The following is a 23011-nucleotide window of genomic DNA, read 5'->3' on the forward strand; positions in this document are numbered from 1 at the left end:
AGGATATGTACACAGTGTCTTAACACAAGGTGGAAAATAATAGCGGTGACATTTATTTGTTCATTTTAAACAGAGTAGTTGAAGTATTGCCAAAGAAAACCATTATATGCACACACATTCTGCTTCCTTCAGTAAAGTATCCGATTAAGTTCATAGAAAATTCCTAACCATATGAGAATGTAAATCTCCAGACACTTTAAAAAAGACACATGTAACAGCAGCTTGCCCTTGTCTTTCTTTTTAAAGCAGGCCTTCTCAGAAGTGGATAATACATGATGCTAGCGGTGTAGATGCAACACAACATGTCCACCAGCATGTTGTGTAATCATCCTTTGTCCAGAATGATATTGTATGTGGCCTTCAGACTTTAACATTTCCCTCCATAAACTTGTCACCTGACTCCTAAAACTACACTTGACTTTGATCAAAGTTTGGGGAGAGTAAGAAATAAATGAAAATGGTTTGGCCCACTTTGTGTGTTTTTTAGAAGAAAAATGAATAAGGTATTCAGAGTTATACATTTCCTAATGACTGTTACAGTACAATAATGTTAACTATCTACAAAATATTAGGAAGCTTGTTTAAATGGCACACACTTTGACATTATAGTAGCAGTTTTGTAAACCTCTTTTAATACCTACCTCCTATTGTGGTCATGTACAGACTAGTCAAGAAATGGATGAAAAAGAGAGCTCCTTACCACCACTCCTTTTGATTTGTACCTCCTCTATGTTGCAAGCTTATGTGTGTAGATTAGGAATTGAACATTACAGGAAAACTATAGTTGATATAAGAAGCTGAGATAAAGTAATATGGTAATTAAAAGTTAGAAGGAAGCAAAAATGGTTGTGTGGGGAGGAAAAAAGAATGAGAGAGACAGCATGAACAGAGTTTTCTTTTTTCTTACCTACTCTTTTCACAGTATTTCTCTTCTTACTTGCTATTTTTGTCTTATTTGCTCCCTAAAAATTTGAAATACTTACCTATCAAAAGCTAAATGATGGAAGATATAGCGATACTTTGCATTTCTATAGGGTATCTTTCTATGTGAAGATGACAAAACACTTTAAAATATTTAATTGCCAGTACCTCACAACACACCTGTGATTTAGGTAAGGGATAATTTAGTGACAGTTATTCTCTAAGAAAAATATTTTAATAATATTTCTTTCATAGCACGTAATGCCTTGTTTGTTTTTAGATTCTAGTTGCCTTTTGTGGTTCAATATTCTAGAAATTCAGGCTGTGTTGTATAAGATATGTATGCATGGACCATGATATCCTGGCGTTTGTATCGCACATTAGAGACCATTCACTCCAAGAGAGATTGCAGAAGAAATGTAGACGTGTGCTGTGACACTCAAGTAATGTATAAAAAGGATGCACGTAAGATGTAGATGAGTGTGAAATTCACGTCATTTTACAGTGGGATTAATGAGATCTTCAGGAACGAGTTTAATCTTGAGGTCATTTCCTTCCTGTTATTGCACTCTTGAATCTTTGCCAGAGTGTGATGGGTGAAGGGCTTTATTTTTGTCTTTGAATACTTTGAATTTAAATGATGTCGACTTGGAATACTGAAATGTGGAATTTCCTCTCAGTTCCTCACCACTGTATTCTATGACACTTCTGAAAGGAGTTACTTTTTGTTTTTGTAGTGTCTTTCTCGTGCCCTTTGTTCCAGTTAATTAACCCACTGAACCGCTGCTGTGAATCCAATATCACCAAGGACCCATATTGCATAGTACAGCACAGAGACACACTCTAATAATGACCTAAAATGTCAATGTCCATGATGATGATGAAAAAGGGGGTTTTGAAAGGGAGGGAAATATATTGGTATGAGCTGCAAGGCACGATAAAGCTTTGCATTAAAACAAGAGACTAGTGCCTTCCTCACCCCTCAACTAATTTAAACTTCCGTAATGTAACATATTTGAAGCTTGCAGTTTGGGTGCAGTACTGGAGACTTCTTGGGGTTTCCACTTCTGTGCAACATCTGGAGCAAAACTAGTAGAAAATTGGAGGAATATGGCAGCTCATTTAGGAACAAAGAATGTAGACTATACATATAGGATGGTGGACTTTGTTCTGGAGAGCGGTGACTCAGAAAAAGATTTTAGGGTGTGGTGGATAATCAGATGAGCATAAGCTCCTAGTGTGATGCTGTGGCCAAAGCAGCTAATGTGATCCTTGGATGCATAAATGAGATAGGAGTATGGAGGTTGTTTTACTGCTAATTTGGCACTTGTGTGATTGCTGCTGGAATACTGTCCAGTTCTGGTGTTCACAGTTCAAGAAGGAGAGAATGTGTAAATTTTGAACAGTGAGGGTAATTAACCACTCGAACAATTTACCAAGGATTGTAGTGGATTCTCCATTGCTGGCAATTTTCAGATCAAGATGGGATGTTTTTCTAAAATATATGCTCTAGGAATTATTTTGGGGAAGTTCTATGGCCTGTGCTGTACAGTAGATCAGACTAGGTGACCATAAAGGTCCCTTCTGCCCTTGAAATCTATGAAAAGTTTTTTTGGGGGGGGATAAAAGTAGGGGTCGCTTTGGTCTTTTTCTGTTTTTCACCTTCCTGTTAAACCTTAGGAATTGGCTGCTGCTGGAGATAGGACACTGGCCTGATTGGACCAGTACTTTGAGGTAGCTCAGAAAATCCTCTTTCTTAGATGCCTGGGTGATGTTTTGCTAACATGCTCAGAGTGTAACCGATCAGGAGAAAGGAAGATCAGAGAGGAAACAAGAATGGGTGTGGTGCAAGTGCCAACCTGCAGGTTTGGCGCAGGTGGAACTGGGTCTGGGACTCAGAGCACAAGCTGGGAAGGGGGACGAGCTGGCGGTGTTGCAGTGGGCACGGGCTCCAATACCAGTTAAACTGGATGTGTTAAGGGTTCTCCTGTGGGATTACCCTAACAGGGCAGTTGGGGTATATTTGTGGGAGGGGTTTACACAGGATTTCGGCTCCCTTTTTTGGGAAATAAACCTCATTTGATGTCAAATTTAAAGTTAGTAGCTGGGATGGGACATATTGTCAAAAAAAGATTGCACAAGAATTAAAGGAGGGCAGGATAGCTGGGCCATTTGATTATTTACCTATAGCACATTTGAGAGTTTCCCCCCCAGGGTTGGTCCCCAAGAAGACCCTGGGGACATACTGATTAATCCATCAGCTGTCATGCCCACAAGACCTGGCACTATGTGCTGTACGCTATATGTCCATTGATGAAGCAGTTCGTATCATTGGGGAGTGTGGCCCTGAGGCGCTAAATGTGATACCTGCTTTCCAACTACTGCCGGTGCACCCATTGGACTTTTACCTTTTGGATTTCTGTTTTGAGAGGCAATTTTATTTTGCCCATGGGCTGTTCAGTAGCTTGTGCAGCTTTGAAATTCAGTGCAAAGTTACACTGGACAGTGGTGCGGTCAGCGGGACTAAACCAAGTAGTGCATTGGATGAATTTTTTTTTTTTTTTGTTGTTCCTAGGGCGAGCTGGGTCAGATGAATGTGTTCACCTGTTGGACACATTTCACACCCTGGCTAAATAGTTGGGGGTACCCTGAGTGGAGGAAAAAACAGAAGACTCTTTGTTGTTATACCAATATAATAAAAACCAGCAGGATCTTATTAAGAGGGGTAAGGCAAAGATACTATATTTATTGTAAATATATTATTAAAGCAAAAGATAAAATAAACAACGTTGTTTAACTACTTATTCCTATCACTACACACACACACACACACATATATATTCATTTACACAATCATTCATTCAGGTTCTGTATAGGTGTTATAGTTACCAGCCTAGAAGTTGCTCATGCCAAGTTACTGGCCAGGTATCTTGGTCATGAGGATGGAGTCGAGTCTGTATCAGATGCACCTGATGCTCCTTGAGGTTGGCAGCAGAACCAGAGACTCAAAGTCCTCAGTTTTTGGAGTTCATTCTTATAGGAATTAATTCCTATGTTAGTCTATGGGAGCTGTTTCATCCTGTTGTTGTTGACTCAATCAGCAAATGGCACGTTCCTGGTGGCTCCACACTGTTTAAAGTGGCACATTCCTTCCAGGTGTTTGGGGTGGATCCCAGTTTACCCTCCGAGGGTTGTCTGGTGGTCCACTTGACACATTCTTCGGCCGATGGATCCTTTCTAGGCTGGCACCTCCCTAACCATTCCTGCAGATCAAGCATTCATCAACATATATTCCATATCTTAACCATATTTTAATTTACTGTCTCCACCACTTTCGAGGTGTGTGTTAATTCCTATGAGACTCCCAGCCCGGTAATCACAGAGGGTGGGGGTCTGTTTGTTTACATTGTATCAATTACAGTTTAAGGCTAGCATAGTGTTTACTTCAAGAATTGTCAATTAACTTGTTTGTAAGTTTTACATAGTAATAGAGTATCTTTCACAGGACAGATACAATCAATGGTTTCTGCAGACATTAACTTACAAGTTTTAACAGAAGAACTAAAAGATTTTTGTACTTGATGAAATTGGGGGGTCACTGTCACTTGGGGGAATCACTGTTAGTACCTTCTTTAATATCCCTACATCCTTAGGGTCAGGAAGGTACTTTGGTTTTGTTGTTTTTGTTTGTTTGCCTTCGTCTGCAAAGCATAGATCACCTGCTGGGATCATCTGGGCATATTCCACCTAATCAATTCCCTGCCATTTTCAGAGCTATTGGTATTGGTGCTACCTCTCTCTCTCCTGTTCTCTGCCTTGGGCACACAACAGTTTATGCTCCTAAGGACTAAAATGCTTTAGTTCAACTAAAGTAATTGGGCTCAAAATAGGGGTCTCTGGATGATATTTATTGGCCAGTGATATACATGAGGTTAGCTATGCGATCAAATGGTTCCTTCTGGCCTTAGATTCTATGATTTGGAGAAGTATGCAGTTCATTCCTGAAAATCCTGTGGATCGAAAGAGTAGGCTAAAAAGTGCTAATCCTCTTTCCTAATATGTAAACAAACACAGTATAATAAGCACAAATAACTTTGGCTGTCATTCAAATGGCGTTGTCGTCTAGTATGTTCCCTGTGGAGAACATTGGTCAGAGATGACCTCAGTTTGGCTTCCTGTATAAGTGGAATCCTTTTCTTTTTTCCTTTTTTTTTTTTTGTCATGGAAAAGGCTTTAAATGTATTTTCCTTTGCGATTAAGCAGAAAAACACATTGCCAGCATATGAAAGCTAGAGTTTTAGGAGCAAATACACACTCTGCAAGTCTGAAAGAGATGGATGGCAACATTAAATCTCTGATTGTGGTGTATAAATCTGAGCATACTCATTACTTGTGTTTCCTTGTAGAGGGACTGCACTACTATTTTGCAGAAGGCCAGTACCTGGCCCATATGTTAGAGTCCAGAACTTTGACCTATAGCCTCATGGCAGGCTGTTAAATGCTTTCCTCCCCATCATGTGGTGATGCACAACTGCACCATATCCCTGTGTGTATCACATATTGTCAAAGTGTCTTATGGGGCAGGAACCAGGATGGCTACTTCTCTCCCCTGTAAAGTAGTAAGATTTTAAGTGAGTCTATCTGTTATATTTGTCTCTTTCTGCACGCCACCTGTAGACTTAACTGCTGTGTCTTTATTAGTCAAAATTTTAGAATCTCCAGTAGCATAAGTAAATTGCAAGGCAGTCTTTTTAAATAGATCAAGAATCTGGCTCTTCTTAAAACATTAATGGGGCTTGATTTGAAAATAATTAAACCCTCGTGTATTTCTTACAACCTGTGAAATCACCTACTGTGTTTCTAGAGAGCACATGTGTGCTTTGAAGTTACAATATAGTTTTCTCTGTTTCCAGGATAGGTAAATTAATTGTAGCTATTATCTTGACTGTTTCAGTTTAAAGTCAGTCTTCCAATAAGTGCCTGGGACTGATCCTGAAAATCCAACTGAGTCACTGTGGAACTGCTCACATCAGGCTGAATTATTTACACGGATAAGAGTTGCACTGTTCATCCCTTAAGGCCTGATGCTGACCATAGAATTCAGTGTGAGATTTGCCATTGACTTCAGTGGGAGCAGCATCTGGCCCTCAGTATTCTGCTATACTGTATTTTAAATCTCCCTTATCATATCTTTCTCAGGTTTTTTCTATCACTGTTCTTTGAGGCAGGGATTGCATCTCTGATTGTTCGTAAAAATGTCTACTAATGGCACTATGGAAATAATACAGAAGTTACCAAGTCTGTTTGCAGCAAATTCATCTCACCTGATTGATTGGAAGTGCTTTACTGAAAGTTCTCTCAAGTATGAATGAGCACTTCTGTGGGCAGTTGTGCGGTTTTGGGTCCAGTTTTGGTCAATATTACCTAATTATTATCAAAATAACAAATTTTTTTTAGCACTATAAACCTATGCAATGCTTTACAAGCATACGGTAAAACAAGGCTTGGTGAGGAACTTGTGGACCAGATCCTGAGCATGACTGAAGAACTCTATGACATTTAGGAAGAGGAATATATTGCAAAACTAGCCGTAAACCAACTTTTGTGCTCCCCTGATCCTGGGGCCATGCTGGCACAGATATGGTCCATGGCATAAATTAGAGAAGCCTTATGCCAGCTGCCAGTGGCCACAAGTAGGGATTCTAGCAGTCAGATCAGCTGGTATAAGGGACCCCTAACCATGCTGCCTTTTTCTGCCCCTGCCGCCTATGTTGCCTTCGAGGAAGGGGTGGCCTAGTAGAAGCAGTTTTTGGCCACCCATTGATACTTTTGTGCTGAGGACTCCTCCAGTGGCTGGCTACAACAGCTTTATGGCATCTTTGCACCAGCAGAATGACACAGAGCAACCTGAACTGCTCTAAAATAAATGGCTTTGCAGGGAAATCATACAGTGTGGTGAAATACTGGGAAAACAAACGCCGTCTTTCCCAGTGAGCTCCCCACTGTTCTTTGTTGTGACTGACGTGCTGTCATTTCTGGGATTTTAAAGTCCTCCTGTTTACATCAGCCTGCTTAACTGCATGTGAGATGTAACTAGCTCTTTGGAATTCTCCCATGGAAAACTAAAGGAAGGAAGCTGAGGGAGGATGGAGCTATTGCATCCTGTACCCTTTAGAGGGGAGTGGCCACAAATAGCTTAGTTTGAAGGACGTAATACTTTATATATTTTGACTTAGGATGTTTGCACCTAGATAAGCCCTTGATTAAAGGAGAACAGTCAATTGTGTGTAACTGGTGGAAACTCCTTAGGAGTTTGAGAACATCCTTCTTAAACCCTTCCTTATAATGACAGAAGGAAGAGAGAAAATGCAGAATCACCTTTTTGAAGTGAAGATTACACAATGCTGATAGTATAGTGTTAGTTCTTCAACACTGAGCTGCACTGTCTGGTTCCAGAAGGCAACTTATGTAAAATTTATTACATATCATTGGAAAACAGGACTGACGCATGAATAAGATGAATCATGCAGAATACCGCCTGTTGAATGTCTGTCTCATTTTCTGATTCTCCAGTTCATTAATTGGGTCTGATATGAAGGATGCAGTTTAGGATCAGCAGAGATCCTTTGCAGTAGTGAGGTAAGGCTAGAACATGCAGTGAAGTGTGGATCCTTTACAGGCAACTTTAGGATTGTATTAAATCCGTGTTCTGTGTTAAAATTGTTTCCCTCCGGAAAGCCTGTGAAACATTCATAGTCGGCTTATACTCTGACTTTTATCAGAGTATAAATCACACTTAGTCGTTAACATTTGGAAGTAGAGGAAGGTTGAAAAAGGCTCTGAACTGCATTTAGTGCATTTTAAGTGAATTGCTTTAATACAATTTATCTAGAGACTTGCTTTCTGGGGATGCTTTATTTCACAAGATTTTAATTTGCTTGCTAAACTTTAAGAGGAGGAGTGAGGCCTCGGGGTTAAATTTGCCTTCTCCCCTTTATGTGTGTTGATACCACTTTTGATTGTTTTTAAGCATGTTTTTTTGCTGATGTAGAAGAGAAATGAGGTTGTTTCACTGTTTAAAGTACACACACAAGATTCTCCAGTGAATTATGTGATGCTTCTTTTATTGGTGCCCACAGAACTCTTTAATATTGCAAAACCATGCATCTTTTTACAGTGTATCAAAGTGAAAACTGTCAGCGTGAGAAGGTAGGGACAAATGTGTGCCTTGTCAACCATGTAAAGCTAATACAGATTTTAATTAAACACAAAGAATTCTAACAACTGAAACAACAAGGAATCAATGAAATTTACAACAAATATTCTTTGTTTCAGTTGTTAGAATTCTTTGTGTTTAATAAAAATCTGAGGGCACCTACGAGCATCACAATAAGAAATAGGATTGATATTTTCAAAGCAGTGCTGTAAAAGTAATGGATGTTAAATCCCCAGCATTTCATTGAAAATCTCAGCCTAGAAGTCTACCGGTGATTGGTGCAAAATTAAGTCCTGGTGATTTGCATCACTGCCCAATAATGAAAACAAGCAATTTAACTAACAGTCTAGTAAAAAAGAAAATATGTAGTGAAAATGTTCAAACTTGAGTAAAATGGAGGAGAGGCAGATCGTTCTTTGTAGTATGTTTACTAGAGAAATTGATGTCAGGTCAGTGAAACTCCTTGAGACAAAAATACACTTGTTAAAGAACACACTCGCTGCACATCAATTTCCGCATATCGGGTGACACTTACTTTAAGAGAACACCTGACAGAAGTAATAACTTGTCTTAGAAGGAAGCTTTGAAACCTTCCCCAGTCTGAGATCCACTTTAATAGCTTCTGTAATACATCAGTGCACAAAACCACCCCTTACCGCTCTCTCGATAAATAGATTTGGAATGTATGTAGCCTTCAATGCACAATAATTTATTGAAATTCATCTGAAATGCTGAATGCCCTAAAGTTTTGAAAAATGTAATTTAAAGATTGTTTTAAATTAAGTCTAAAGAACACAAACAGTTATTTAAAAAAATAAAGCTACAAAACAAGCCATAACAAATCAGAAAGCTTCACATAAAGTAAAACAAATTCCAGAAAAAGAGATTAAGAGGTAAATCCCAAAGGAAGGTAATAGATTAAAGCATGGACAATGTTGCTAGCACCATGATCGATCTTTTTCAGGCTGTGCTGCATGAATGTTATTGAAGAGCTTTAGATTGCAAGACCCTTCTAAAGTAATGAATGATAATAAAGATAATTTTTTTTCGTAAATAAAGACATTCAGCGACTGAATGTATTTGAGATCACTTTTTCTCTACGCTGTATATCACAAACTCTTTTTAAACCTACTAAAGTAAAGGAATTGATCTATACTAACTTTTTAAGTAGTTAAACAGCTATGGGCAGCATATTTTTCTTTTTCACAATGTGAATAGTCCTCCATGAAGGTTCAGTGCTGGAGTATGATTTTTAGAATTTTTTTTTTTCAAAGGGACAAAATATTTCTCTAAATTTGTACTCAGTTTAGCTGACACATGTTATAAGCCTGTAATTGTCTTGTCTCTGTGTGTCATTATCTGCAAGTTTAGGCACTGGGAGCCAGAGCCATCTTTATAAATAATGTTTCAGCAGCAATGCATTTGTTAATTATGTGAATTCAGAGATAACAGAGTGCAACCTTGAATATTCATTCCACACTAATCCAGACTTTCCTATTATCCAAACAGAATCATGGGTTCCCTGACATAAGGTGAGAATGTATAACCCTGTTTCAGGTAACAGTTGGTTCCATTTAAGTGTTACTCTGATCAGGGGCGGCTCCTGGCAGGGGTGGCTCTAGGCATTTTGGCGCCCCAAGCATGGCAGGCAGGCTGTGTTCGGCGGCTTGCCTGCGGAGGGTCCGCTGGTCCCGCGGCTTCAGCAGACCTCCTGCAGGCATGCCACTGAATCTGTGGTACTGGGGACGTCCCGCAGGCAAGCCGTCGAAGGCAGCCTGCCTGCTGTGTTTGGGGCGGCAAAATACCTAGAGCTGCCCCTGGTTCTGATAATCAAGGAGGGGCTGCCTTACGTGGCTATTGTAGGGGGTGTGCCTGCTGTTCATCGGTGGTGTTTAAGAAAAGAACTGTAAGACTAAACACCACAACATCTCACTTACAAAGTGCACACTTCAAAGCCTGAAGACTGGCTTCCATGTTTATTAACTAAAGATTCTGGGCATTCTCAAACTAGGTGAGTTAGAAGAACCTCATAGGAAGGACCTTCACTTTAGAACCTTGTTAAATAAAAACACATTTTCATTATGAGTTTTGTGAAACAATATGAAGGATCCATTCTGATTGATCAAGTAATCACAATGATCATAATGTAACGCTATCAGAGAGACCTAGTAACATGGGCACTAACTTTGTGGCCAAGGAAGACTCAACAAGACGACTCCTGAGCCTCTTGATGTGGCTTCTTACTTGACTAGGGAAGTTGCTCTTGAGTGATGGAAAGCCTTTCCCCATTCATACTTTTCAACAGTTTGGATGCTGCAGGCCAGAGAAACTGAGGCCAGAAAATGAGCATGGATCTGCACATGGCCATTCACAGCACTGTTACTATCAGGCTAGCCTCAGACTTGGTAATTCTGTAATGTCTTTAGAAGATTCTGTTTTTAATTCTTATCATGTTGGTATTTTATACAAGTTGCTTCTGAGGAGGTATATTTTAGGGAGTTTATCCTTTTCCTGGGGCAGAGTAGCAAAAAAGATGACACACAGAGTTTAATAAATCTCTTTTCCTCATTAGATGCTATAGGATTTCTGTCAGATACTCCCCCTGCAGCGGCAGTGCAGATCCTGTGTTGAGATGCTAATAAATGGCAATACATTTGAGGAGGTCTGCCAGCATGTGGCAAGTATGACTCAGAAGCAATAACACTGCTTACTAAACTATCAGCCTTTGAAAATATTTGACCCTTTAAGTACTTGGATTCATATTTTGCTGAAACACTTCATTTTCAAATCCCAGTTTACAATTTCAGCTGATTAGAAGAAAGAGGAGAAAACAAGAGCAGTTGAAGCTTGCATTCTTTGATGAAGTGGCAGTAATATGTACTTGAAAAGACTCTATGCCAGTGGTTCTCAAACTTTTTTTTGCCACGGACCACTTCAAAATTGCTGAAAGTCTCAGCGGACCACTCAATAATCTTTTCAAATGTTGTTTTTACCTTTGGCTAACTATTGTAAAGCCCTTTGATAAAAGCGCTATATATGTAATAATAATACATGATTTTTTGTTCTACAAATACAAATTTTGTTCTCTAATTAGTGGAGCCACACCTGCATGACTCCACTAATTAGATGGGTGGCCCTTCATTCTCTTGTGTGCAACCACCCACCTGAAAGGGAACTGTCTACGGACCATCTGAACGGAGCTCGCGGACCACAGTTTGAAAACCTCTGCTCTATACTTTAAGTCTTCATGCCTGAGTTTATTGTAAGTATAGGAGAAACCTAACCCCTACTGATAATTTCACAGTTGAATGTAAAACTACTGCAGTGTACCCTATTCTATCATTCCTAGACAATCAATATATTTTCAACAAAGCAAGAATTATCAAGTAAGGGAGAGCCTTCTGTTTTGCAGTTATATGCCAGCTATCGTTAGTCGTCTCTCTCAATTTGAGACATGAAACCATGGATCTCTCTTGAGATATTTAGTCATGGATTTAACAAATATAGAAAATCTTTGATTGCCAACCAATCAAAAAAGTCCTTTTTTCCAAGGTGGTTAATTTTTTAGAAGATTATATTTCATGCATTGGATAATGTAGCTGTTATTATGATTTTGTAAATGTGGGAAAAATCCCAGATGATATTTTTACAGCTCTTTAGTATTTTGCATATTAAAATGATATTGAATAAAGTCAAATATGTTTTGACTGGATGTCTGCCATAATCTTTGCATATAAAAATGAGCTGCTCCATAATGGTATCTTGAAATCAAATTGTAAGTTTAACAAAAATCATATCAGGTGTTTTTTAATCAATGAAATTTTAAAAACACAAACTTTGTTAAAAATTATTTTTCAAAGGTTTTCCTCTTCGAAATCGTGTACAGGCAAGTCTTATCTTAGGCGGGGGTTCCGTTCAGTGATTATCGCGTAAACCGCATATAGTTGAAATTATATCCCCAAGCCCTTTAAACCCTGTCCGCAGCTCTGGCGGCTGGGCCGGGGGTGGGGGGGCATTTAAAGGGCTCCACCAGCCATCGGAGCTGTGGGCGGGATTTAAAGGGCTCCGCAGGGCTTCCTGGTGGAACCCTTTAAATGCTGGCCCTGGCCCCACCGTCGGAGCTGCGAGCAGGATTTAAAGGGCTTCCCGCCGCGGTGGGGAGCCCAGAGGAGCCCTTTAAATCCTGTTAGCTGCTTTGGCAGCTGGGCTGGGGCTGGCATTTAAAGGGCCCGGACCTCCACAGTGGCTGGAGCCTCGGGCCCTTTAGTTAGCCACAGGGGCTACCAGCCACCTCTGCAGCTGGGAGTCCCCTAGGTGATTTAAAGGCCCTGGGACTCCCAGCCACAGCTGGTGCCCCAGGATCTTTAAATCTTGAGGCCATGCCCCCCCACTTGAGGCCACGCCCCCACTCCAGCGCGCATGTCAAATGCGCATAAGTTGCGAGAGACCTGTATGTCAAATCTTATCTGGTCCCCAGGATACATAGTTGTAGGGATTTCTGACCATACAGACTTGGGCTTGATTCATCAAACAAAAAGGTGTTTAATTTCTCATCATACCTGTGTGCTTGGAAGCAGCTCTACCAGCAAGGTTTTCAGCTTGGATGGGGATGCAGGCAGGATGGCTGCTCTCTGCCATAGGAGAGCAGGTTTAAACTCTGGGGCGCCATAGAAATGCTACCAGTGCAGACTGAGGGCCATGAATAGAATCAGGTGGTCTCTGGAGACTTTTCTGTGGAAGAAAGAAAAATTTCTGTTTTGTTTTTTCTCCATTCAAGCCCTGTAGATTTCCTCCATTTCACCTTGATATAGATCTCCTCATCCAGATCTTTCGCTGTGACCATCTAGCCTCAGACCCATTCAAAGTACGCAAGTACTACTACTTAATTAGCCAGGAAGACCACACCAGAGTGATGCATTTCTTCTGACGGCTGAGGCCATCCTCTCTACAGAAAACCCGTTTCTGTTGGCTCATTCAGCAAGACTGTGGCACCAAGGATTAAGGGTAATTCCAGGAATTCAGTCCAATAATGGCTTGTGTGTTCACTAGTGTTAGAATGCCTGGTGGCTGAACAGGGAATATATTTTCAGTGTTACTGTAAAAACTGTTTATCCAAGTGAACAAAGTAAAAAGACAGCAATTAAAAGCTGAGACAGCATGACTAAGCTAGCACTATAGTAGAAAATGGAGTAAGAACTATAAGAATAGCGCAGAGTCTGAAAAGTGAATTTGTAAAAATGGCACCTTCTTACTCAACAAGGCGTTCGCTATACATATCCCAGCTTATGTCTGTTGACAGCAATGACGCAAATTTGTTTTTACTCTAGGTATCCCTGCAGAGTTAACAATGGAAAGGAAAAATGTGTTGGCTTCTATTCCTTTTTACGCATTGTCCACAGGATTGTTCACTAATGTCCGGCCAGTAGTAGTCCAACTACTACTGTGGGCAGTAGTAGTTTTGCACAGTTGTCACGGAAGACACAATTTGAGGACATCAGGTTACACAGGTGGATATGAGAGCCTAATTTGTCTGAAGAACTTTTATTATTGATAATGAGGCAGGAGAAGAAAAAAATTCATCTTGATTCTCAGATTCCAGGTTTCGTTTACAGGGCTAGTAGTGGTGGTGGTTGTTTTTTTTGTTTGTTTGTTTTAATTTACTCATAAACTGAACAGTTTGAGCTGGAAGTAGTAGAGACGTGGTAAACATGGAACCACTTGATACTATTTGAACAAGTCATTTTTTTTGGAGTAGATCGGGACTTTAAAAGAATTTAGCTTAATCCCACATCCACCAAATGATACTAATCATTATGTAGCAATTGTTAATTTCTAGAGCTTGTTGTAACTGATTGAACATTGTTAAGGTTTTTTTCCACCCAGGCAAAGAGATAGTAACCACATACAGGAATTTGGGGATCTTGCATTGCTAGAGCAGAAATTTGATTTGGCAAATTACAGATGTATGAAGATTGTATTTTATTGCATGTTGTATGTTATGGTTACTAATTTTAGACAAATTGTTTGGCACAGATTCCAACTCGTTCAGCCAGCTGAACAAATAGCAGTTGGATTAACTGCCAAAAGAAGGTCTACGATTGATTAAAACTGAAGTTGCCTGTGGATGAATGCAGTAATCCTGGCCTGTGGCTTCCAGCCCTCTTCCGCATTTTGACTTCAGTTCAGCTGACCAAGGACCAAAGAACTAGTTTCTGAGACTTTAGTTCAGAGTTTTAATTATGTGTGTTTGTGTGTGCGAGTGAGAGAGTCAGTCCATAGGTAGATTTTTTTTTGTATATTTGTATATTAGTTTAGTTTTCATTTTTATTGGTGTGTAAGGAAAATATTTTTTTTGTTTAAATCCATGCATTGAAGTTTTAAATTATCTTCCTACTGATAATCATTCTTCTAGTTGAATGACATAACACAAATAGGAAATAGCCATATTAAAAAAAATTGCCCTGCCCTCCAAACAAACAAACATAAATTATGTGGATTGAGCTGTCTTGCAAATCTGTCATTTTTATTAATTTTCCCCACCTCTCTGTTATATGAGCAGTTGAAGCACCAAGGCTGACTATACTTGATTTAGAAGCATGGTTAGATATGGCAGTGTTTTTGATGAAAGGGGAGAGAAACAGGATGCTAACTATGTAGGATATTGTTTTACATCCTGACTAAACAAATTGAAGTGTTAGGAAAATCTGGAACCTTCTCAACTACTCAAGATTTCAGAGGCAGCTTGCACCTTGTGCAGTTTCTTCATTTAAGGCCTGATCCAAAGCCCATGGAAAGACTCCCAATGACTTTAGTGGATGACACAAAGGCCCCTTGGCAAAGGGTCCCCTCTTCTTTGCAAACAACTCTCATCTCAGATCTGACAAACTTGCGTCATCAAACACACTGCTTACAGGGGATTTGTCCATAAAGGGTAACATGTAAGGTCTCTATTGAAAGCTTGTCACTAATTAATGTTCATAAACTATCCGTGATGTGCGTTCAGGTAATGTTTAAGGCAGGGTTTTTCAAACAGAGGTCACTGCATGTGTAGGAAAAGCCCCTGGCAAGCCGGGCCGTTGTGATGAGGATGTACAATGTGGCACCTCTAAAATGAAAAACATAGCGGTGTTTTCAGTTTTAACATGCTGCTTGTTCCCATTAGCCTAGATACTGAAATTAACATCAAGTAAAGTCTTTGTAATTTAATACTTTGCAGGTTACCCTTTACAAGACGCCATACATTTACTATATTTATATATCTGTCTGTTCTCTTTGCATAAATGGATATAAAGAGCTGCAGTGAAGTGAAAGGCCATTTAGCATTGACCGTTTAATCTGAGTACTCAAAGTTCCTATTTTAATCTCCATCAGTTTGGACAAGAAACCACAAACAAGCATTCTAGTTTGTGCAAGATCCAAGATTAATGGTCTTTTGGTTTAATGTGATACTCTAACTCTCCCTCCCCCCAAAACAAACAAACAAACCAACCTGCAGATTATAAAGAGAAGGGGTTATTTACTCAAAGAACTGTAAATTATTAAATGTGAAATAATGTTAAGGCCTCTCTTTCTTGTTGCTAGTCATTCCCTGGCTACTGTCACCTGACATATATCTGGGTTACATCCTGGGCAGAATCCACTGATGTTAGTGGCTAATATTAATTTCCATTTTACAGAAAAAGGTTTTCTTTTTGCTGTTCCAGATGAGAATTCTCCTGCCAATTTCTGGGATTCCAAGAACCGGGGAGTGACGGGCACGCAGAAAGGACAAATTGTATGGCGAATTGAACCTGGCCCCTATTTTATGGAACGTAAGTACCTATGTGTGTAATACAGGGTGAACATGGATGTGGAAACCAGCAGTCCCTAGGGGTTATTAGTTGCTTTGACTTTTTGTCGAAGTCGGCTAAACAAAGCAGGTTATGGTTAGTGATATTTCCATGTCTGACAGCATTTTGAAATCACCTCTGTTAGCTGTTTTTACACAGAGCCATGCACTGGAAGGGAAAACTGAACAGACCCTAGAGTTTCCCTGAGTGTGTTGAGTTATTGCCACATGTGGGGCTGCTTTGTAGGGCCCCTGCAGCACCAGGCATGGCACTATAGGCATGCCCTGCCTTAGTCTAGAAGTTGTAGCCGCTAGGGATGTAAGATATTAAACGGTTAACCAGTAAGCATTAGTCTTACCAGGTAACCGACCCTAACCATTAACCTTCATTCCTGGAGCCAGCCAGCTTAGCAGCCCAGGGCCAGCTGGTCACTCCAAGCCCCATTCCGTTCAATTGGTTAACCGATTAAATGACATTTTAGTCATTTAAATGGTTAACTTTTTAAATGGATATTTACATCCCTAGTGGCTGCTGGAGCAGGATGGTCCTTGCCATCAACTCGGTGTCAGTATCTAAAAACAGTCAAATAGAATAAGAAATTCAGAGTTTGCTTGTCTGTGCTTTTTAAAAAAAAAAACAACAACACCTCAAAGGCAAGCACTTAGTCCTGGTCCTGGGACTTGGGGCTGCACTAGAAAACTCCTCGCCTGTTCCAGTCTCACTCAGTTCTGCTTCTGAGACTGAGAAGAAGCAGTCAAGCCTCCTTAACTGACCTGCCTTCTCCTGATTAGTCACTGTCTCCTCCTGGCCCTTCTAGATCTGTGAGATTAAGTCTTGTTGGTAGCCTGGCCTGAGCAGGGTGGGTCATGAAAGCAACTCCTCCAGCTGGGGGCAGAGAAGAACTGATGCTTCCCCTCACAGTTATGTATAGAGGAGGTAAGGGTATGTATCCTTTGGGTGCATTCTAAGACATGCAGCTGAAGAAAGGTATGCATTCTTACTCCAGGAATGTTCTTCCACTCTGAGACCTAGTTTATAGTAAGAGAAAAGATACTTCTCTATGTAGCACCATACATATGCTTGGCCCTTTAGATAAAAGTTGTAAGAAAATGGGGTCCCTGCCCCCAAGGTGTTAATAATCTGTCTGTCATCATTATTCTCTTTGCTGGTGTCCAACTACATAAATCAGCAAGAGTTCGTGAGCGGAGCTAAAGGCCCATGGGTATGAAGAGAGGGTGTGGCTGGTAGGGTGTTTTGACCCTAGATCTTTAAAACTTTTTCCCTGTTCCCTCTCTGTATAGCTAGAGTATGATATCCTGGTGCAAAACTCATTCTTTACACCTTCCTGTCAGGAAACGAGAGTTGGATAGGGCTGGGTAGTGGTTGTGTGGGGAGGATGATTGATTGTTGTATCTATTTTATTGCTAGAGGATTTGATTTGATTGGATTGGATGTAATTGGCAAATCTGGTTGTTAATGTGCTTTTAAACAATTTTCAAGGGTGTCCTGAGTAGTGGATGGTAGGGTGACCAGACAGCAAATGTGAAAAATTGGGATGGGGGTGGGGGTAGTAGGAGCCTATATAAGAGAAAGACCCCAAAATCAGGACTGTCACTATAAAATCGGGACATCTCGTCACAGTAGCGGATGGGGGCTTTTATTGTAGAGTAGTAAAAATCCAAATGTGTAAATAATGAAATATATGCATGTTATGTTTGTAAATGCATATAAATACATATATTTATACATATGGTTTTGGGGATCTTTACAAAAAATTGACTTAAAAGTTAAAGGTTAGAGCTGCTTTAAAATTTTCTGTTTTTTTTAAATGAAACTTTTTGTGGAAATTTTCTATTTCAGTCATTCATTTTCTGTTTTATTTTATTTTATTAAAAGACTGAATATTTGCAGGAGGAATTTTAGGGAGAAAAAGCAAAACTTTTTTCCACCATGACTAACCGCTGTACATATCCTTCAAGAAGTGTTATGTACCTTTTAGTGTGTGTGTATATATATACCCTTTATTAAGTGTATTAAAATACACTTTATTTTTAGAACACCCATCTATCCTGTCAAGGGTCTGTGCCTTTCATAACATAATTCTAAAAGTACAATAGAACATTATAGAAACATTATAGAAACATAATACATCCTAATAGAATAAAAATGATATTAATTCAGCGAATCCATTAAAATAAAAGCAGTGTGTGGGGTGGAGGAGAAGTATAGGCTAGGAAGCTAATAAACACTGGGGGCAAGAGAAACATCAAATTGTTTCAGCAATATTTTAGATGTGTATGGATGTCTGGGGAACACACTTAGGCCCATCACAGAAAATGTACAATTGCCGGCTGACCTAAGATGCAATGTTTGGATCCGTAAATGGCTGGTTTTGTGCATATACAACATATTGTCAAGATCAGAGTCAAGGTGGATATTTCAGATATACTTGGGTTCCAGGGGTAGGGCTTTAAAAACCATCAATGTTAGCTTAAAATCAGCCAGCCACTTCACAGGCAGCCAACATAAAGAATGCAAGCCAGGTGTAATGTGATCACTGTTGTTTTTGGCGTTTAATAATTGTGCCACTGTATTATGAACAAGGGAAAGTCAATCTAATGTTGTGTTCGTGAGCACAGGTTATTCCTATTGCAATGTGTCCCGGGATGAATATGCTACTAGTAGTATGCGTTTCCGTTGAGGGCATGACCACAAGTGACACCCTACTATTAGCCTAACTTCCTACAATAGGGAGTCAGCATAAACGATATGTCATGTAGGTGACAGCTCTCCTTCTGCAAGACTTGTGTTCTTCTAGGGTTGAAGTTAAGGTGGTAGATGGATGCATTAGACCTAATATTTTCCAAACGCTCCTCCAAAGCAGTGGCCATCAAGCTAAAACTATATAGTTGTGTTTCATCAGTGTGCGAGTGATACTCTACCCTGTGTTTAGAAATGGACTCACCAGGAGACTCCATGTAACTGAAAATATGGGTCATAGTATTGATCTTTGGGGTTTGCCGTATTTAAATCTTAGTGATAACACATAATTTTCCATCAGCACCATATTACTGCTCTTTTCTTGGAATGACTGGAACAACTAAAAGACAGTTCCAGGTACCACAGCAATGTCCTTTATTTGCTGAAACTACCATCCATAATCAGTGTGTCAAATGCTACTGAGGACCCAGCATGAACAAAATGACTAGTTGACCACAATCCAAAACCAGCACGAGACTTATTTGTGACCCTGACAAGCATAGCCTAAATGTCAAAGTCTGGTAATCAAATTGGAAGTATTGGTATTCCAGTGCACCTGAAGTTGAGTAGCTGCTACTTTCTCAGTTCTCTTTCTCAAATGGTGTAGGTATGAGACTTGGTGATAAGTGACAAATACTCAAGTGTGAAGAGAAGGTTTCTTGTCTAAAGCTAGCCAGCATACTCATTAAGAGAGGTGTTCATAATACTTGTTAATAGTGGTAACACAGCCACACCATGTGTTAAATAATCAAGATGGTCTACAAGGAATCTGGAATGCCCAATTCCATCACGTTAGCTTTTATCAGTGGGAGTTGAGTGGATTGGGCCAAAGGCTTCTATCCCCAAAGCTTACATCCTCTTCAGAGAGGCATTTTACGTTTTATGCCCCTGATTCTGAAAGCTGCTTAACTTTAAGGTATGTGAGTAGTCCCAGTCAAGTCAATTGGATTGGTTATATGTTTAAAGTTAGGTACATGGTTTAGTAAGGCCCTGATTTATGGTATCTTCAGTCCCTTTAATTTTGTTCCTCCACCCATTCAGTTCTCCCATCCTATAACCTCCACTTACGGAACCATCTTCCATTCACCCCATTGCCAAACACGTAACAAACACAAAGGAAGAACTCTTCTTTTCCTCCCCTCAATTCAAACAAACCACAAAAAGCAGATACAAACGGTTTCATTCACTCCCCCAAATACACTCCCTTCCGCCCCCCGAAGAATGAACAAAACAAAGATGATCAAGGAGAACTCACTATCCTGATACAAAAGTCAACAAAACAGCCTGAAAAGACTTCCTTCTAAATAAATGCTCTAACTAGTAATCAAAACAAAGACCAAAAGTAATAATAATTGTGCACACACCAACATGCTCCAAAAATATCCACAACCAGTAGGGATGGGAGTGAACAGGGGGTGAAAAAGAAGGGTGAAATGAAGCACCTCCTGAGTACAATGTCCTGCTCACCTCACAAATAGCTGGTGCCCTTAGGCTGTCCCCTCCAGACAAAGGGGCTGACTTTATGCTGCAGCACCAGCCATAACAGAGGCAGGTGTTCCTTTCTTCCGGTCCCTAGGCAAAGGGCAAAAGTGTGATGTTAGCATGAAATGTAACACTCTGTAGCTGTAGAAATTCAACAAAGCAAAATTGAGCTGTGAGATCACTGAGATAGCAGCCTGATATTTAAAAACAGAAATATTTCATTACTTATGTCATTTAATACAAGTTAATGGGAGCTGCCTGTTTTGGGGGAGGGAGGTATGGTGCGAGGCTAAAAGCTGTGATTCACTAGTCATCTCAGTTAAGCTGCTGTATGCATTCAGGAAGGATTGTTTAAATGACATAAGATCCATGAAGGGATTATCTCTCTGCTCTCCGTGAAATAAAAAGACCAGTTCAATGAGTTGTCCTCTGAGCTGGTGGCAATATTGGGCAGGTATAGTACAGTGTAATGTATTCAGACCATTCTGAGATGCGTTGGAATGTTACTGAAGGTTCTGAGTGTCCATTCTGGGGATCATGCCATTAGGTTGTTCTGGGTTCTGCTCAAACCAGGTCCTTCGGTCCCCAGCCCAGCAGAGGCTGGCATTGTTGCAGATGTGACAGAACGTGGCCAAGGGCTTCTGCTCCTGCACCATAGGGCTGATTTATAATGGCAGTCTGTTCTGCATCAATGATGTGACTCAGGAAAAACAGTGATCTTGTGACCAGTGTGAAATGGGCCTGATGATGCCCTACTGGAGGGCAGGAATGTTCAGTGGAAGAGATATGGAGGGAAATAGCATAAAAAATGCACCCCTAACCTCCCTTTGTGAAGGCATGGGATTAGAGACCCAGTTCCTACGTTGCTGCAGTTCCTAAATGCTATTTCATTCCTATGGAAGGATAGGGTTATTTCATGGAGTAATGGGGCAGGAAGTTGGAAGTTCAGGGAGACCAACCCGGACAAGATGGTAGCTACCACCTTGTTTATGGTTTTCTTTACTGCTGAACAGATTTGTAAGCATGAATGGACAGTGAGGTATATCTTTCAGCTGCCATAGAGTGTCTTGAAACCTAGAATCAATGAAACCTAGAATCATTTTCAGGGATGCCAAAAATGTCTGTTGTCAAAACCTTGAGTGTTCAGTCCTGAAGCAGCTTTTCAGCATCAGATACTAGGGAAATAAAGTCTCCAGGCAGGTAGAGAACTGGATATACTGTGAAACTATTACAGGGCCTGATCTCCACCATGTGCTGCACTATCCATTGAAATGGAAAGCAGCAGAGAGGTAGTCAGTCTCGTCTGTTGTTTTTTCTTATCATTTTTATTTTTTAAACCTGTCCACTTTGTACACTGGGGAACAGCCAGAATGTCTCCAACCCTTATCTTTGTCATTCTAGGGATCCTAAATACTCCTGAAATATACTATCAAATACACAAGTGACATTCCATGTTCACATAAAGTGAATAGAATAGAACAATATCCCAGAAGAAGACATTAGGAGACCCAGTTTGCTGCAAAAGTTGCTGCTGTTCTGATTTTTCTTTGTTTATAATACTCTTTTACCATTACACCTGATTATTTCACAATTTTTCCTCATAACATCCCTGTAGGGTAGAGTTCTGCTATTATTCCCATTTTACAGATGGGGAACTGAGGCACGTGGAGACTAAGTGACTTGCCCAGGGTCACACAAGAAGTCTGTGTCAGAGCAAGGAACTGACCCATGTGTCCCAGGCTACTGCCCAAACCACTGGACCAGCCTTCCTTTCTATGTTCATAAAGTTGTTCTGAAGACTCTCCATATGTCTTTTGTGACAAAATTAATTTGTGCACCTATAATGTAGAATTGAATGGAGTGTCTACAGATGTCATCAAAACCACCTGGTGATTTATTAACAATTCTCTCTGAATATGAAATTATTGTAGCAAGAGTGTAAGAAAGATGATTAGAAATGTCTTTCTGTCAGAGAGAGAGAGAGAGAGAGAGATTGAGATTTACTTTTACCTCTCAGGAAAGAGCAGAAAAAGCAAGGTCAGTCTTGGGGTTCATAGACAAGTGGGCTAATAGACAGACATCTGCACTGATAGTGTTTGCATCTCACTTCTCTATCATTTTGTATGAAAGAGGCTACAAAATAAAAGCCCAGTCCTGTGAACGCACTTGCCACTGGGCATACTACTTACTCCATTATCTTCAGCTTTATACAACAGACAAAGGCTATTGAAGTCAATGGGATTACTCTCAGAAGTAAACACTTGGTGGAATGGGGCTCTAAAGTAATAATGTACTATACTGTCCATAATCTCATTCTGGTGAATGTCAACTTCAAAATTTCTCTCCAAGAAAAATCCTTTAACTTTAGCTTTAATGTCCTATTTTTTCAAATATATATATTCTATATTATGTTTATTTCTATAAATATTATAGAAATATGTTGATTTGCATGTATTTGTTGTGCTGATACTACAGGTTTAAATCTTGAGCAGTAACACATGGTAGCTGCTGTTGGGATTTTTTCTGATACTCCAAGTCTTGTCACATCAATCACCTCTGAATCACCTCTGGGATATTTATGGGTAAATTACTACTGCCACTGCAGTACGACATTCTAGCTCACCATCTGTGCGTATAGACCATTTGTATTTTGTACTGATAGAAATCTCAGTTTGAGGCCTGAATGGAACGTGACATAGGTTCAATGAATGTAATTAATATATATATCTGTATATAGATAGATAGATAGATATATGGTACATTTGTATACTATCTGCATCATGCTGGTGTACTGATGTTACAG

The 23011-nt window shown here is 40.0% G+C and overlaps 1 protein-coding gene across 3 annotated transcripts in view; it reads left to right on the forward strand.

Annotated features, from left to right (window-relative positions):
• The window catches only part of HECW2 (HECT, C2 and WW domain containing E3 ubiquitin protein ligase 2), a 255307-nt gene that overhangs the window by 115470 nt on the left and 116826 nt on the right, over positions 1 to 23011 (forward strand). For 2 of the 3 annotated variants that reach the window (XM_050969456.1, XM_050969458.1), the window contains exon 3: positions 15841 to 15948. In XM_050969456.1, the coding sequence (XP_050825413.1) occupies positions 15841 to 15948 (108 nt within the window). Of the gene's footprint in view, positions 1 to 7359; positions 7561 to 15840; positions 15949 to 23011 lie in introns of those variants that run through there. The other variant, XM_050969457.1, reaches the window with a different exon arrangement.

Source organism: Gopherus flavomarginatus, chromosome 10, assembly GCF_025201925.1.
Source record: "Gopherus flavomarginatus isolate rGopFla2 chromosome 10, rGopFla2.mat.asm, whole genome shotgun sequence".
NCBI lineage: Eukaryota > Metazoa > Chordata > Testudines > Testudinidae > Gopherus > Gopherus flavomarginatus.